General features: G+C 34.6%; 1 protein-coding gene across 1 annotated transcript; it reads left to right on the top strand.

The window, feature by feature from the left end:
• Positions 1-1,366: 1,366 nt before the first annotated feature.
• LOC129003830 (sodium/hydrogen exchanger 8) lies at positions 1,367-11,993 on the top strand. The gene is made up of 6 exons (XM_054432151.1): positions 1,367-2,905; positions 3,838-4,149; positions 5,471-5,613; positions 7,076-7,168; positions 7,669-7,815; positions 8,864-11,993. Exons 1-6 carry the CDS (start codon positions 1,540-1,542, stop codon positions 8,972-8,974), a joined length of 2,172 nt encoding a protein of 723 aa, XP_054288126.1. The 5' UTR covers positions 1,367-1,539; the 3' UTR covers positions 8,975-11,993.
• Positions 11,994-16,667: the final 4,674 nt, after the last annotated feature.

Below are 16,667 nucleotides of genomic sequence, written 5' to 3'. Positions count from 1 at the left end.
CAATGGTTTTATGTTTTACTTATCGTGAAAGATAGATTTGAAGACTTGCATTTTTAAATTGCCTGCTTTCGTACTGTACTGTAACTACAGTTTGTTCAGCAATGCTACCTAGCGGATTTTGCTAGCACTAAATGTCGGTAGGGTAGATTGCACATTTTATGTACATTCAAGTATGCAATGAATAAAATAAACTTCTACTGCTCTAAATGGTGCAACAGAGGTCAAGAGAATATAATAAATGATGGGTATATAATACGTCGAAGAACGGAGGAAACTTATTTTTCCATAAACTTGAGAAAAATCTATGAAGTTCTCGCTATGTAAATGAGTAACAGCGTCCCAATATAAACCCATGTAATGTGTACACATAGTACCCGGATGGGACGACCGGGGACTCTGGAGTTTGCCTAATGAACTAAATCTCAGAAGGGATTTTTTGGCGAATCCGGTCTTTTGGTTTTGAGAAATTAAAATTATTTGAAATAACTACTTTATCTATGGTCTTACTAGGAGTTTTTTTCTCATTTATTTATTTATTTATTCCAACGGATTCTCCATTAATACAATTTTGTCAAACTATGAACTATACACATAAGTAGCAAATAATAAGTTAATATCAGTGGTTACAAAAATCGTGCAATAATAATAAATAAGGAAGCTGGCAATAAATACATGATGACAAAAAAAAACATAAAAAACGTCAATCTCTAGAGGACCGCAATTCCTTAAATTTAACTCCTTATCCATAAATTATATGACAATTTGCTGATGAGATATTTGGACCCAAAGTTAACATTAATCTTATGGGGAAGAAATCCAACATGGCTTCCACTACGGAAGACTCTTAAAAACTACAATAAATAACAACAAGAAGACTATGCCTAGTAATAATGGTAACAAGTAACAAGCAGTAATGACGGTAACTTTACAACAGGCAACAGGCTCATCACTGAGAAATTTAAGTTTACAATTTTTGTGTTTGTGACATGTACATTTCCAATGATTGCTACAATAACTGGGTATTAAGATTAATTTATTAATTAAAAACATCTTTTCACACTTGGTTATTATGCCTAGGCTTTGCTTTAATTTAGGTATGATTAACGTTCCATTTAAAACACGATTAGAAATAGTTATTTTTCATTTACCGAAATGGCACAACACCACACACCCCAACTTTTTACAATGCTTTCACAATTAGGTATGTAGGCCTTCGAACAATTTCGAACCTATTTCTAAACTACTTATTTTCTTCTTCCTCTTTGCCAAAATCTCCCGTGTGCTAGAAAAAAAACCCAATACAAATTGCAGAGCAGACGACGCACGCAGAAACAAACGTCAAAATGTTGAATGAAGTGATTGAAGTGGTTGGTATAGTGTAGTCTTGTACAGTTGCCCGTTGCCCGTCATATTTTCGTCCTTGTAGGTGTTGGTGTTGCAATCTTATAATTAAATATGGTGTAGATAAGAGTCGTGATATGACCCGTTTAGTGCTTTTGCTTGAAATTTAATGATTTAGTATACAAATCTAGAGTAAATATGTTATTTCTTGCACCATCAAAGATGCTGCGACGGAGCTTAATTTTATCGGTCATCATAACCTCTTGCTTTTGTGATACTGGAACTACTGACATAAAAATTCAAGATGCAAAAAATAATTCAATAAGCAACCATACTCAACCTGATCCAAGTGACAGTGTCAAACAGAAAGAAGATAAATCAGACATTAAAAGTGTTGAGAACAAGCCATCATCCAGTAAGCCCAACTATGACATTATCAAAGTATTAAACAATGTAATCGGTAGCCAAAATCAGGAAAATTTAAAGGAAAATAAAAAACAAGGTGATTTATCTGTAGCTAAGGTTGAAACCAAGGCGTTTGTTAATGGGACACAGAACAGTGATGTTACACGGGATTCTTTAGGAGGGCCAGAGCTTAAAAACAATTCCATGAAATCACAGTTGCAACCAACAGATGGCACCAAAAACAGCACCCAACCGATGACCCTTACCTCAAGCCCCTTACCGTCTGTGGTAATAAACGATACCAGTAACGTAACAACCAGCACTGCAACACCAAAGGAGCCTAATCTTCCAGAAAAAGGATCAGCGGAGGCCGAACACAACAGCTCAATGGCAATTTTCTTCGTACTTTGTGTGCTTGCATTGGGAATTCTTCTAATTCACCTGATGCTGCTGACAAACTTTCAGTACCTACCTGAAAGTGTTGTTATTATATTTCTTGGGGCTCTTATAGGATTCATCATCAACTTTTTCTCTGATCAGAATATTGGCAATTGGCGGAAAGAAGAAGCATTTTCACCGACAGCCTTCTTTCTAGTTTTGCTTCCACCAATAATTTTTGAGTCTGGTTACAATTTGCACAAAGGAAACTTTTTTCAAAACATCGGTTCCATTCTTGTGTTTGCAATTGTAGGAACAACAATTTCAGCTTTGGTGATTGGGACAGGTATTTACATTCTTGGCCTAGCAGATGTTGCATATCACTTGAGCTTTATCGAAAGCTTTGCATTCGGCTCATTGATATCTGCAGTTGATCCTGTTGCCACAGTTGCAATATTTCACGCACTTGATATTGATCCGGTCCTAAACATGTTAGTGTTTGGAGAAAGTATACTGAACGATGCCATTGCTATTGTCCTTACAACATCAGTGTTGGAATCAAACAAACCAGACATGTCGCCCATCGAAGCTGTGTTTTCTGCTTTCAACAGGTTCTGCCTAATGTTTTTTGCCTCAGCTGGGATCGGAGTCATTTTTGCCCTTATAAGTGCCCTTCTTTTAAAACATGTTGATTTAAGGAAGAATCCGTCCCTTGAATTTGGAATGATGTTGGTGTTTACATACGCTCCGTATGCCCTTGCAGAAGGAATTCACTTGTCCGGTAAGAAAACATTATGTAATTAAATGTAGGATAATAAGTTAACTTAATAGCTTTAACTTAGTGCAGTAAAAGTTGAACCTTATGTGGTTACCATGTTTTTACTTTTATTATTATTTACGCGCAGTCCAAAAATATAAATCCGTTGTTGTTTGAAAAAGCCCTTTAAGGGTCTGAAATTGAATTCAAAGGTAGGTACCCTAATTTACTTTGTGGGCAGTGAATCTTTATAGGTAGTGCACTCAGTGAATAAGACCACAACATGAGTTAACACGGGTATTTAGGTCTTAAGTTATTTCCCTTCATTATAGTTTTGATTAGTTATTTTTTTCAACCTGAACCTTCATCATGTTGGATGTTAAGAAATGAGATTTAAAAATAATTGTTAAACATTTAAATCACTTGGCCTAAACATAAAATGATTTTGAACTGAGCTTAAAAACAAAATAAAATGTTGATTTTTTTTATCGACCCTAAATTTTTTCTTAGCCTACTTAAACAAAATACTCATCAAATTGCATTCAAACTATTTTTACAACAATTTTATTGCTAACAACTTAGCCTAAAACAATAACTTTTAATGATTGAAATATTAACTAAACCACACAACTCAAAAGTGTGCCTAATTTTAATTTATGTTTGCCCAGCCCATTTGTTTTTTATTAAAGGAAAAATCAAGGAAACATGATAAAACAAATTTATTTTTTACTCAATGTTATTAAACTGTAATCAGTTACACTGTTGTGTTTTATGCTTTCAGTCTGTTTATATCGTTTGCCCAGAACACTAAACAACTCGTTTGAAGTAAACACAATATGACTTGAGGATTTGTTTTTCTGCTAGCGGCCTCTAGGCAGATTTGTTGGCTATCATGCCTAATGGCTAATCCGCCACTGATTGCATTTAACCTTTTTGACATTATGAAATGTCTGCAGGAATCATGGCCATACTGTTCTGCGGCATTGTTATGTCGCACTACACACACTTCAACCTGTCGACTGTGACGCAGATTACGATGCAGCAGACGATGCGGACGTTGGCGTTCATTGCTGAGACTTGTGTGTTTGCGTACCTCGGTCTGGCCATCTTCAGTTTCCGTCACAGAGTAGAGCCAGAGTTGGTCGTTTGGAGCCTCATACTCTGCCTGGTCGGCCGAGCTTGCAACATATTTCCTCTTGCGATACTTGTCAACAAGTTCCGCGAGCACAAGATCACAAAGCGAATGCAGTTCATCATGTGGTTCAGTGGTGAGTATTGATTAAAGTTTGAATTGTATAATTAATGAAAACAGTTAAAACCACTGTTGGCAAGACTTGATATCCGACTTCATTGTACCTATTTGTGAAAATATAAAACAAAAAAGTGTTGGTGTTTTTAATTGTATTAGGGACGAACATACTCTACTTTTGATAATGATATGCTTTCATTTAAAGAGTAGGCCATGGGAAACTTATGTATTCAACGGCTTAGAACCCCACTTAACCATATTATATAGCTAGTAATAATATAACATGTGTTAAATAAAATCCAATCGATTACAAAAAAAATTTAAAACTGTAAGATTAAAGTCAAGTTTCTATGACATTGACAGCTACCTCAATAGGCAGCTAAATTAGAGTTCCGTTCCCAGATTATCCATGATCTGTCCAATTCACAAAAAAAGAATAAATTTTTATTGGAACAAATTTATGGAACGCTCTTCTCTAAAAAAGAATATATTTGTGTAGCATGTGAAATAACATGTGAAGGGTTTGGCTTGTAAATGTTATCAAGCAGTACACTTTCACCTTATCACTAAAGCTATTCATGAGTTAACTCATAAACATAAACTGTCTAATCTACAGTAGACCTCTCTAATGTGAGCCTAGTTCAAACTATACAACTTAGCTTCATCCTGTTTTACTTACCGTGTTCTATTGACTAACTAAACCATGTTATAAAGTTTGAATGACCAGCAGTATAAATGCCACGCCAGTTGTCATCGTAATTTGGGGACCGAGCAGGTTTTTACAGCCCGGGGCCGCAAAATCAGCTGTCCGCTTACTTACCTAAAACATGAATGCATTTTGAATACTCAATCAAAATCCATAGCATTGCAATAGAATTGTGTTATTGTCACCGTTGCCTAGCAACTATTTATTTCTTATTTTTGCTGATTCCTCAAATTATTTCTTCACATAACCTTAAAGTTGTAGTTGTGTTGACTATTAGTGTGCATTATTATAGTGATGAATAGTGGTAATAGGGTATAGTGTGGTGAAAAATAGCGTTCGTACCACGGACCGAAATGGTTTTGCAGCTCTCGATCGATTTAAGTTCGAGACTTCGTCTCGAACTTAAAAACTATCTCGAGCCGGCAAAACCTCATTTTCGGCCCTAGGTACGAAATATACTATTCATTTGCAGTTGGGTTCAACCAGTTATACCCTTCATCATCAGATCCATGGACTCCCATTGGCCCTGAGCACCAGTTATTTCCAGAAATTCATTTTTTTACTTCTGCAACTTTATCGTTTATCTTTACATGGATGCTTTGTATAAACTTAAAGTATTTTATTTTTATTACAGGTTTGAGGGGAGCGATTTCTTACGCTTTGTCACTACATTTGGAGTTCAGTGATGAGACGAGACATGTTATAATCACTACTACACTCATCATTGTTTTGGTAACAACCCTCATCTTTGGTGGCTCTACTATGCCTTTGATGAAGGTAAGTTTGATCGTTAACTTTAGATTTTGTAAGTAGAGTCTCATCCTGTTGTAATGTCTGAAGCCTGTCTCCATGCAAGTTTTATGTCTGGTTACATTTGAGTGTGCTGATGTTGGCTAAATTAATTTGATTTATTTCAGGGTCAAGTTTTATTTTGCACTTTGTACTGAAGAATGATGGTTAGTTTCTTCAGTTTCATTTAGTAGAAATGAGTTTAAATAAATTACTGGATGACATAAAAACGCCACTCAGGAACTTAGTGTCACAAGGAACCCCTAATCTTCCCTTAATAAGAGTGAAACATTGAGTTGACGCCAGTGCACTCAAACGTCACGAATAAGAAACACTCTCTCTATATTCTCCTATGCCAAGTAATCTTCAGTGTAATCTTTGCTCAATAGTGACCACTGATGTTTTCCCTTTGTACTGTATTTTGTAATTTCATAGTATACTGTAGATGGCTTGTTGTAAACACATGTTACAAGTATTTTGTTTACTTTTTCATTGTATGTTTTTTCAACCAACATAGTTACTTTGCAACACATAAGCCAATGTAAAATTTCTTAATTTTCAAATGAGTTGTGTAGCGAAATACAAATTTTTCTGAGTTGTTTGCTTCACCAATCACATTTTTTATAGCTATAAGTCCATAATTCTAAAATTTAGTAAAAATCTTCTGCTGGATTTCGAGATATATATTACAGACAGACAGACAAACAGACTTAGCTCGTTGAGTCGTTGGATAGGATAGGATAGGATTGATTGATCTATTGTCTTACAACGTTTGATCAGTTGTGAAGTCATTAGCACATTGAATGTACTATTGTAAATGTCTGAATCACTATTTTGAGAAGACACCTTCTATTATTGAAACAGTAACAGCACAGTTTATTGAAACAGTTATTGAAGCAGTAGTTGACTTCTTTTAAATGATTTGAAATGAAATGAAAAATTGTATATTTTAACAGCCATATTTGGTCTACATGGCCCTTTCTTACACTTACCTGTTGTCACGTATAATTTGAAATCAGAATTTGAATGATTATTTCAAGCTGAATATGAAAGCTGGGAGTAGAGTGTCTACCATAACCTGTGTAGTTTAATTACTCGACCATTTAATAAAGGTTCGAATGAGGACAGCTTGGTCCAATTTTGATCCATTACATTTTAACTCTCATATCTCGGGATCGAACTAGCTAACTGCCCATTAGGCCTATTAGTCCACTCAGTTACCCAGCATAGTTGTTTTATTGCTGATTATGAGTAAAGGATGAGTGTAAAATGAAGTGTGTGGTTTTTTTACAGAATAAGACAAACTCCTCAAAGTACAGTTCTTGCTAAATAAATTGTAATAATTTGCCAGACTTTCATAAATACCTACCAAAAGGGGTGGACAGTTTTATGCCTAAAAGGTCAAAGTTATTTCTATCTAATTTAGTTTTGTTATTATTGTATGTTTCAGTTTTTGCAAGCTAACAAGAAAAAGACTCTGATCGGAAAACGTAGGAAGCACAAGAAGGAGAAAGCTTTGTCTTTGAGTAAGACGAGAGAATGGGTGAGTTTATAATCTATGCTTTTTGACATACTGTTTGTTGTAAAGAGAGCAGTTATTTTGCTTAGACAAATCGTTTTGTGTTTGTGTTTTTTCGCTTACAAACACATAAGGAAGAAGGAATGGAAAAATGACTATCTTTTTATCTTACTATCTGAGAAGACAGTTCCAGTTAGTGAAAAGCATAAAAGATATTCACAATTGATTTTATATTCCGCAGATCCAAGGAAGTAGTAAATAAATAGTAGAAACATACTTCTATGCTACTATAATGTTTCAAACATTCTATAGGCATACTACAATTGTGTTCTATATTGCAGGTTATAACTTTACTGTTTTCACAATTAATACTTCTAAAACGTTGTTTAATGCATTTTAAATGAACCCGACACAAATATAATCAAATTTTTAGATAAAAGAAATTTTGGTAATTTGTCTAGTTATCCCTGGTTTTTTAGTTACATTGTTTTTTGGTGGTTTGAATTTTTGATATTTCTGTGCAGGGGCAAGCTATCGACTCGGAACATCTTTCTGAATACACTGAAGAGGAAACGATGGAAGTGAACTTCCTTCAGTCGAGGATAAGAGGTTTTGCCAAGTATGATCTGAAATATTTCATCCCCTTCTTCACTCGCAGGTTCACCCAACAGGTAAAATTTTACCATACAAATGTCTATTTTGGATAGAACTGTAAAATAGATCACATTTGGTTTTATTTTATTTTCTCTATGTATGTCAATGGCATTTTAAATGTTTTATATAAAGGCATTAAATAATAATATAGGTACTATTATTAAATAATAATAGTATATTATTCCTCAAGGCCGGGAACTTGGTGTTTATGGTACAAGCATGATAGTTTTTGTGAGAGGCCTGCTGAGCATGAAATCCTGTGCTTGGCAAGCCAAGCATGAGTACCATGATACTTGTACCTTGAAAACTATCGCAGATGAGTCGCATAAAATACTTTTAGCCACACTATCAGCAAATAATATTCGGGTTAAGTAAAGTACAACTCATACCTACAAAATACTGGTAATCTCGTACCAACCTTAAATTTGTACTGCAGACCCCTAGTAAAAATAAAAATATTAATTGGTATATTCAAAAATGGAAAACCTTCAAAATGGACATTTAATTACGTTAAAAGTATATTTATCTTAAACATTTCTTTTGTTATGAAGCAATGATCTTGATCGAAACCAAAACAAAATAAGAACACCACTGCTGTATTCACAAAATTTAGGTGGTTTAGGGGGATGACATCTATTCCCTCCACTTAATCTTATCCTAAAAAAATTGCTCAACAGCTGAGTTTTGCCATAACATCAATCAGCTGCACCAAATAAGCAAAAAAAGTAGTGGGGGAACCTCCCTCTCAAACGGATTAATTTTTGGACTATAAACCAACCTGTCCACTCAGTCCCAGGTCTTCTCTCACACAAAGTTAGAGGTAACAAAGACGTTTGCCAGTGTGAGGAGTTTAAACTAGAAAGTACAGTCAAGTGCAGGCACCTAAGGCATAACACGTAAATTCCAAGTACTGTCGATAGTATGTAAGTTCACGGAATTATAAATCCCTCTGTTCTTAATAATTGTCAACATGATAGGTTGGATAACCAAAGATCAAATAATCGAGACTCTAGCATAAATTAATTCTTGATTTCAACTAAACCATTACCAAAATACAATTTTCAGGAGTTGAAGGACTGTAAGACGCAGATGAACGATTTGACACAACAGTGGTACCAAGCTATCCGCATCTCTCCTATGGAATCGGAGGACGACCACACTCACGGACAAAGTTGACATAAGAGAACAGAACCGGCGTAAATCTGCTAGTTCACCTCAACAGTATGAGTACCTAGCTATGGTGACTGTTTACGTCGTTGTCTCGTTGTAACTAAGCCGTTCAATGTTTCATGGTGCTAATGTTTACGTATAATGTGTAACATGGATCGCAACGATAGAATGCTGTGTGTCTTTAAAAAGGCAGTAGTTTTTTATGAAAGTTACATTTTTAATGGATTGACAGAATATATTTTGACCACGCACATTGGTGTGTCTTTCTTAACACTGTTTGGAAATGTAGTTTTGTGGTTTAAGCTGTCAATGGGATGTTTGTATGATTTGTGAGATCAAAATGAGTTTGTTTCTATTTATTGGAAGAAATGGTTGAACAAAATAGTTTTGTGTAAGCCAAGCTTGATCAATAAAAGACCAAGAGCCTGCTATAAAAAATATTCCATTTCACTCTTCTGATATTTGAATAGCTCTTCACAAAAATATAAATCTACCTCTCAAAAACCCATCAGTATAGAATTCCAAAGATTTTTTTAGAAAAGTAGTAGGCTGATCTGAATGTAAAAGAGTATCCTAGCACAAGACACTTTTAACTCTACCCAACCATTACAATATTTTACTTATAAAATAATAATGATCGTAATATTTTCAAGGGTACTTTGATTTGGAAAGAAAGATGTCTTCATGTCCATCGGTGGGCTGGAATATCATTGACCATGAGAATGTGGATATTTATAGGCATGATCTGTGGATGTGATACTCTCTGGTGTGGATTAACGTCCGCACTAGTGAGTACTACAACTGTATGCAGTACTATTTTGATATTTAGACCAATTCGTAAATTACCGTACAAGGCAAAAATGTGGTCCGGATTCCAATATAAACTGTAGGTTCCTTAGTTTCCATTAGCTGTATTGGCTATTAATTAACAGCTGTGTCTAAGGTTAGTCACTAACAATACTACAAGATAGCGCCACTCATCCTTCTCTTATCTCAATTCCTACTTGGCTTAAAATACCTACCTTCATAATTATGGTCGCCATTTCAGTTAAAAGTATTAAAAGTAATGATTTAAAAAAATCTGTTTAATGCCTAATCTAATAAAACAATTACACACTTTCAAAATACAGCTGATTTATACCAAACAGCTGTTTTATCTCTGTTGTACATGTCCAAAAATTCCATTCTTGTGTAGGATGGGAGATTCATTTATATTAGTTTCTTTTGTTCAATTGTAGTTTGTGTACACTTTATTTAATTTATTTAATTAAACATTTATGAATGCTATCATCGGCTCTTGGTTTATGAGTGTGAATGTTTGAGATTAAATGATTGATGAGCGTAACAAATGATTAACTGTTGTAAAAATGCTTTAGGTTTCTACATAGTGATCTGTTTATTTAACTTCAAACTAAAATCAAGAGTTAAAGCTGTGCGGTTTTTAAAAACATAACATATTTATTTGTTTATGACATTGAATTGCTGAAATTTACTTTAGGGTTACAAATAACTTTTAGCCTCCTGTATACAGAATTTGTGTGTGGATATTTTAAAGAAATCCGTGTATCGCCAAATGCCGAATCACTAAACCATTAGACTTATTTTTTAAATACAGTATTTTAAAGGAAGTCTTTAAATATTCACCCAAAATTTTTATAATAAAAAAAAAATTAATAAATATACATGATCTTTAATGTTTTTTGTTTAGTCTGAACTCTAAAGCCTACCAATAGAGTAGTTATTAAAGTTTTTGTTAAACAAGTATTTTTCTTTTTGTATAGTATTTATATGTGAGATATATTTATAGTTAAGTATGTATGTTTATAACAACGGTTACCTGTTATTCGCTTACCATTTAAGGTATTTAAAACTGCACAATGGTTTTTGAATCTTAGATTCGCAGCACAGAATTTTAAGATTGATTATTTATATAGGTGATCGTCATAGATGAATCGTGAGCCAATAGATCATATTTTGAATTCTAGTTTGAATTCTAGGTTGGCTAGTGCACACAGTAATTATAGGAAATTTATAAATTGTCTTGACATTTTATGCTTGTAGATATTTCCTTATCTACTTTATTCAGAGTGAAATTGTTGTCTAATAACTAAACAAAAATTGAAGTACAGTATTACAATTGTTTGTTTGTTCCTACTGTAATGTTTCTTCATAACTTCTAGTTTATTTAAGAATTATTTAATAGATTTACAGGTCCTTACTTGGTTGAAAAAATACTTGTAAATTTAAGTTTACAACATGTATGGTTAATTTACTAACTGACAGAATTACATTTTGTTACCATTAGAGTAGTATTGCTTTATAAATATTATTTGTTTTACAGTAGAGTCCCGCAAACTCGGCACTCGATAACCCGGCAGTCTGGATAACTCGGCAATCACCTGGTCAGATAATTAGTGATTTTTTGAGTCCGAGTTAAACATGGACACAAGCCAGCTCAAGTATAATCATTTGCAACTCGTACTAAGGATTTGTTGTACTATATTTGATGACTTAATACTGACTTGTAATATAAATTTAATTTTCAAAAGCGGTTAAAAACCTCAAAAATTGTATTGTCTTTATTTTTAACTCTAGTTCTCGATAACCCGGCATTTCACAAACTCGGCACCCTTCCAGTCCACATTACGCAGAGTTTGCGGGACTCTACTGTATTACTATTGTATATTTCTAATCTAGAGACATTATGTTTGTCGAGGGAACAGTCGAAACCCTAGGTTTGTGACTGTTTAAAGTATATAAGTTAGATTGATATTAGATTACCTTTGTTGTTGTATCCTGTAGTTATTGAGTAGGCCTAGGTAAGATGTTTGTTGTTGCCCCAAGAACTACAGGATACAACAACAAAGGTAATCTAATATAATTGAAGTTCTTCAAACTGGGATGTAGAGTAGTAGTTAGAGTTATGTGATCCGCTAAAACTCTATTATACAATTATATTATGAGCTAGTCATTTTTTGTGAAGTATTATTGTAAATTTGTCCAAGTAAAAGTAAGTTTATCTTCAGTATTTAGTTTTATTTAATTACCCATGTTTTGCCTTATTTTGGTGGAATTACTTTTGGATTAATTATTTTATGGAGAGAGAACTCTAGCAAAGAGATGGGTTCCCTTATTTAAGAGGAATATACTTTTCATAGAAGTTGAATAAAGGGTCATATTTAAAATCCAGGAAATCTCGGCATCTCACTCCAAAGTGGCCTTTTGTTTAAATTTCAAAAAACAAATAGTTAAGTATATTGAAGCGTTGTTGTACGCTTAATGGATATGGAGAAGATTCCACAAAATTGTAAATTTAAAATTCTTACATTATTATTATATAAAAATAAATAAAGGATGTGTTTTGATTAAATTTGGGTAATTGATTTTTCATACTATGGTATTAACATTTTACAAAAAAACTGTTCCCTTTTTGTAGCAGCAAACCTAGGTACTTGTCACTTGTTAATCCACCCACTTCTGTAGAAGTCGTATGCAAGATTGATTATCTTCCAGGATGCGGATCAACTTAAGCAAAATTTGAAAATCTTCTATCAGATACTTCATCCAGAGTAATTCGGCTGCTGCTGTTGCCAAAGCTACATATTCCGCCTCTGTAGATGATAACGCAACACTAGATTGCTTCTTTGTTGCCCAACTTACAGTACTTCCAAACACTTGTATGAGATAACCTGAGGTCGATCTTGAATCTCCACTTTTATTCCAGTTTGCATCAGCGTAAGCCAGAATAATGTCATCTTGTTTGCTCTTTCGATAACATAATTTTAAGTCGATTGTTCCTTTTATATATCTTAGGACTCTCTTCAAACATTTCCAGAGTTCTTCTGTTGGGTCACTTTGATGCCTGCTTAGGAAATTTACTACAGCACTCAAATCTGGCCTTGTACCTAGCATTGCATACATTAAGCATCCGATTACTTCTCTGCACGGCTTATCAGTCCTTTTTCCGCCTTTGATTTCTAGTTTTACTTCCATTGGCGTTTTGACTGGGCAACAATCTTGCATGTTAAATCGTTTAAGAAGACTCTTTAGGTAGGCAGTCTGACTTAAGTACATTTCCCCCTCACTCCTGGAGATTTCGATTCCCAAAAATGTTTTTGGTTCTCCCAATTCCTTGATTTTAAACTTCTCATTCAACTTTACTTTAATTTCCTTGATTTTCTCCTTATTTCCTGCCATGAGAATATCATCAACATAGAGCACAAGATACACGACAATATCATTTTGTATCATAACGTAAAGACATTTGTCGGATTCTGATTGGGTGAAATCAACTGAAATGAGAAATGAATGAATAGCTTGATTCCATGCTAATGGTGCCTGTTTCAAGCCATATAGCGCCTTTTGCAATTTGCAAACGGAGCCGGGTGTTCCTTCAACTCCTTCAGGAATGGACATATATATTTCCTCCTTCAGTTCACCATGAAGAAAAGCATTGTTGACGTCTAATTGTTCAAGAATTAATCCACGTTCGTTTGCTACAGCCAGCAACACCCTAACTGTTGCAAGACGAACCACTGGAGCATATGTTTCTTCATAGTCAAAACCCTTTCTCTGTGAACATCCTTTGATAACAAGTCTTGCCTTGTATCGTTCAATATTTCCGTCCATGTCTTTCTTCAATTTGAAAACCCATTTACTGGAGATAGCTTTCCTTCCAGGTGGTAGTTCAGTGTAAGTCCAAGTTTTGTTTTCCTTTATAGAGTTAAGTTCTTCCTTAACAGCTTGATACCAATGATCCTTATCATCACGTGCTGCAATATCCTTGTAACTTTGCGGTACATCATCGACAAAAGATTCAGCATTCAGAGCAAGAACTGCATAATCCTGTAAGTATCTTGGCACATTCCTCTTTCTGGTAGAGTGTCTTATTGTTTCTTCTTCACTTACATGATCTTCAATTTCTTCTTCCTCTTCTTCAAGATCTGGTATAGAAATTCTTTGATTTTCATAAGACAATGATCTGGGTTCTTCTTTGTTCTTGTCTTCCTTTTTACTCGATCTGGATTCATGTACATGATCGGGAATCCAGTCTTCAATTGGTGTGCTCTCAAAGTTAAATTTTTCCTCATAAAACACAACATTTCTTCCAGTGATTATTTTTCCTTCTTCAGGACACCACAGTCGATAACCATTAGGACAATATCCAGTAAAGTAACACTTCAAGCACTTGCTGTCAAATTTACTCGATATTAATTCCTTAGGTAACAGCAAATATGCTGCACAGCCAAAAACTCTTAACTTAATAAGATTAGGCTTCTCATTGTACCATAAAGCAGCAGGGATCTTTCCTCCTAAAGCTGATGTCGGACTTCGGTTGATTAGATATACGGCAGTTCGAACAGCTTCTGACCAAAATGTCTTACCTAATTCACAATTAAGTATTAAACAACGAGCCCTTTCAACAATAGTCCTGTTCATTCGTTCTGAGACACCGTTCTGTTGAGGAGTATATCTGATTGTGAACTCATACTGAATTCCTTGCTCCTCAAAAAACTGCTTCAACTCATTTGACATGTATTCACGACCATTGTCACAACAAAATCTGCTAATCTTTAGATTGAAATGAGATGTAGCCAAAGCATGATACATCTTGACATATCTTGTGACTTCCGCCTTCGATTCTAGAGCATAGACCACCGTGAAATGAGTAAAGTCGTCAATAAAAGTGATGATATATTTCTTACCGTCAAATGAAACTGGTGAGATTGGACCACACAAATCACTGTGAATCAACTCAAGAGGTCTGGTGGCACGTCTCCTGTTCTGATTATAAGGAAATTGTGATTGTTTCCCTTCAACACACTTTGAACACTTTTCTAAGGGTAATGTTGATGTATTTAACTCCATCCCATCTACCTGCGACCTGAGACTTTTAATACAACCATAGCTCAAATGACCAAGCCTGTCATGCCACAGCTTCATTTCTGTTTCAGTTGAAGACACTGACAAAGCTTTGTGTTGCAAAAAATTTAACATATATAACTGAGAATTGTTTCTTTTTGCAACCGCAACAGTTTGATTATCTTTCTTAATCAAGCCACATGAATTTTGAAAGATAACACAAAAACCATTCATTTCCAATTTTTTTACTGAAAGTAAATTGTGACTAATTCCAGGTACAGATAAAACATCTTTGATTGTTATTTTAATTTCCTTCCCTTCAACAACACTAGTGACATACAATTCCCCTTTACATTTTGCTTCAAGATAAGTTCCAGACTTGGCTACTTTGATTTTAATAGGCTGTTCTAATTTCTTAAAGTTAGAGAGACATACCTCATTACTGTTAACCAGATGTTCTGTTGCTCCAGAGTCTAATATCCAATTTATGGTATCTGCTGAACAGTCTTCACTTGATGCTCCAAAACAAAATGCATCTTCCTGTTTGGTGTCGACCACGTTCGCAGAATTATTTTTCTTTGATGGGTTCTGTGGTAATTTGACTCTGCAGTTAGCTCGTTTGTGTCCAAGCTTTCCGCATCTGTGACAAGTGAAATTGAACGAGTTGCCAGAAGTTCCTTGATTTCCTGGAAAATTTTTCTTTTTCCCTGGTTGAGACTGGAAGGCAGTAGGAGGTGATGTACAATCAAATTCAATTTTTCCAACGCCCCTCCTCTTTGTCTCCTCTTCCAGCAGTCTGACCTTCACAAAGCTTAGAGATAAATCCTTCATTGATAGAGTCTCTATGGCCGTGACAACGACGTCATATTCTTTGGGCATGGTCAGTAGTAGATGACAAACAATGTCAGATTCCTCGACAGTTGCTCCTGTAGATCTTAACTCTCTTATGACTTTGTCAAATTTCAGAAAGTGACGATTTAAAACATCATTCTTCGCATCAAACTTCATTGTTAGTAACTGCTTCCTTAGTAGAAGTTGGCTAGCTATTCCTTTCCTTTCAAAAGTGTTGCAGAGAGATTGCCATAGTTCAAAAGCAGTTGCCTTGTCTTTTGCATATTCCAAATGGCTGTCGGCAATACGCTGTATAATCTGCGACTTGCACTTTCGATCTTGTTTCGCTAATTCCAACAACCTTGCTTCCTTCCTCTCTCGTTGTTCATCTGTGTCTTTATCCAGAAATTCAACTTTGGTAACATAAGATTCCTTTACAAAAGATAATAATTCTAATTCCTCCAGCAGAGTTTCAATTCTAAATTTCCAATTGCTGAAATTGGTTCCATCCAACAATGGTATTCGATACTTTTCATGTTCAGTTGCCATATTAATTCAATTTCATTAGCCAGGTAAAAAAAATATTAACAAATTCCGTATTTAAACAGCCCTGGGCCCATAACCTGTAAATATGTGGTTTCCCTGGACACTAAATTAAAATACCTAGCTCAATAAAATAAAAGGGCAAACTGAATTATTAAACTCAACACTTTTAATTGAACCAACTAAAGAAGACATACATTAAAACTATTATTGTTTTTAACAACACATTTAACAATTTAACCATCTGGTATTCATCATTGAAGTATAACATTAAAAACAGACATGTGGCAAATATTAAATTGTACTCAACACTTTTTGTAGCAGCAAACCTAGGTACTTGTCACTTGTTAATCCAAATTTTATTTGTAAGGGTTAAACATGACATTTTTAAGGTTATATTTTAGCAAAAATCGAAAATCCCAAAAGGCAAAAAAATTTGCTTAGTCTGCAGGTTTGCTGCAGC

This window comes from Macrosteles quadrilineatus, unplaced genomic scaffold, assembly GCF_028750875.1.
Source record: "Macrosteles quadrilineatus isolate MER2022 unplaced genomic scaffold, UCM_ALF_1.0 Scaffold_9__3_contigs__length_116548681, whole genome shotgun sequence".
In the NCBI taxonomy this organism is placed as follows: Eukaryota; Metazoa; Arthropoda; class Insecta; order Hemiptera; family Cicadellidae; genus Macrosteles; species Macrosteles quadrilineatus.
The sequence above is the reverse complement of the archived record's forward strand: the minus strand, read 5'-3'. Positions and strand labels throughout refer to the sequence as shown.

What these genes read in the sequence shown, in the direction of transcription:
- LOC129003830 (XM_054432151.1), top strand. Translation starts at nt 1,540, where the DNA reads ATGTTATTTCTTGCACCATCAAAGATGCTGCGACGGAGCTTAATTTTA. An exon ending in GTTCATCATGTGGTTCAGTG is followed by an intron (nt 4,150 to 5,470) that starts GTGAGTATTGAT and finishes TTTTTATTACAG; the next exon opens with GTTTGAGGGGAGCGATTTCT. An exon ending in CTACTATGCCTTTGATGAAG is followed by an intron (nt 5,614 to 7,075) that starts GTAAGTTTGATC and finishes TGTATGTTTCAG; the next exon opens with TTTTTGCAAGCTAACAAGAA.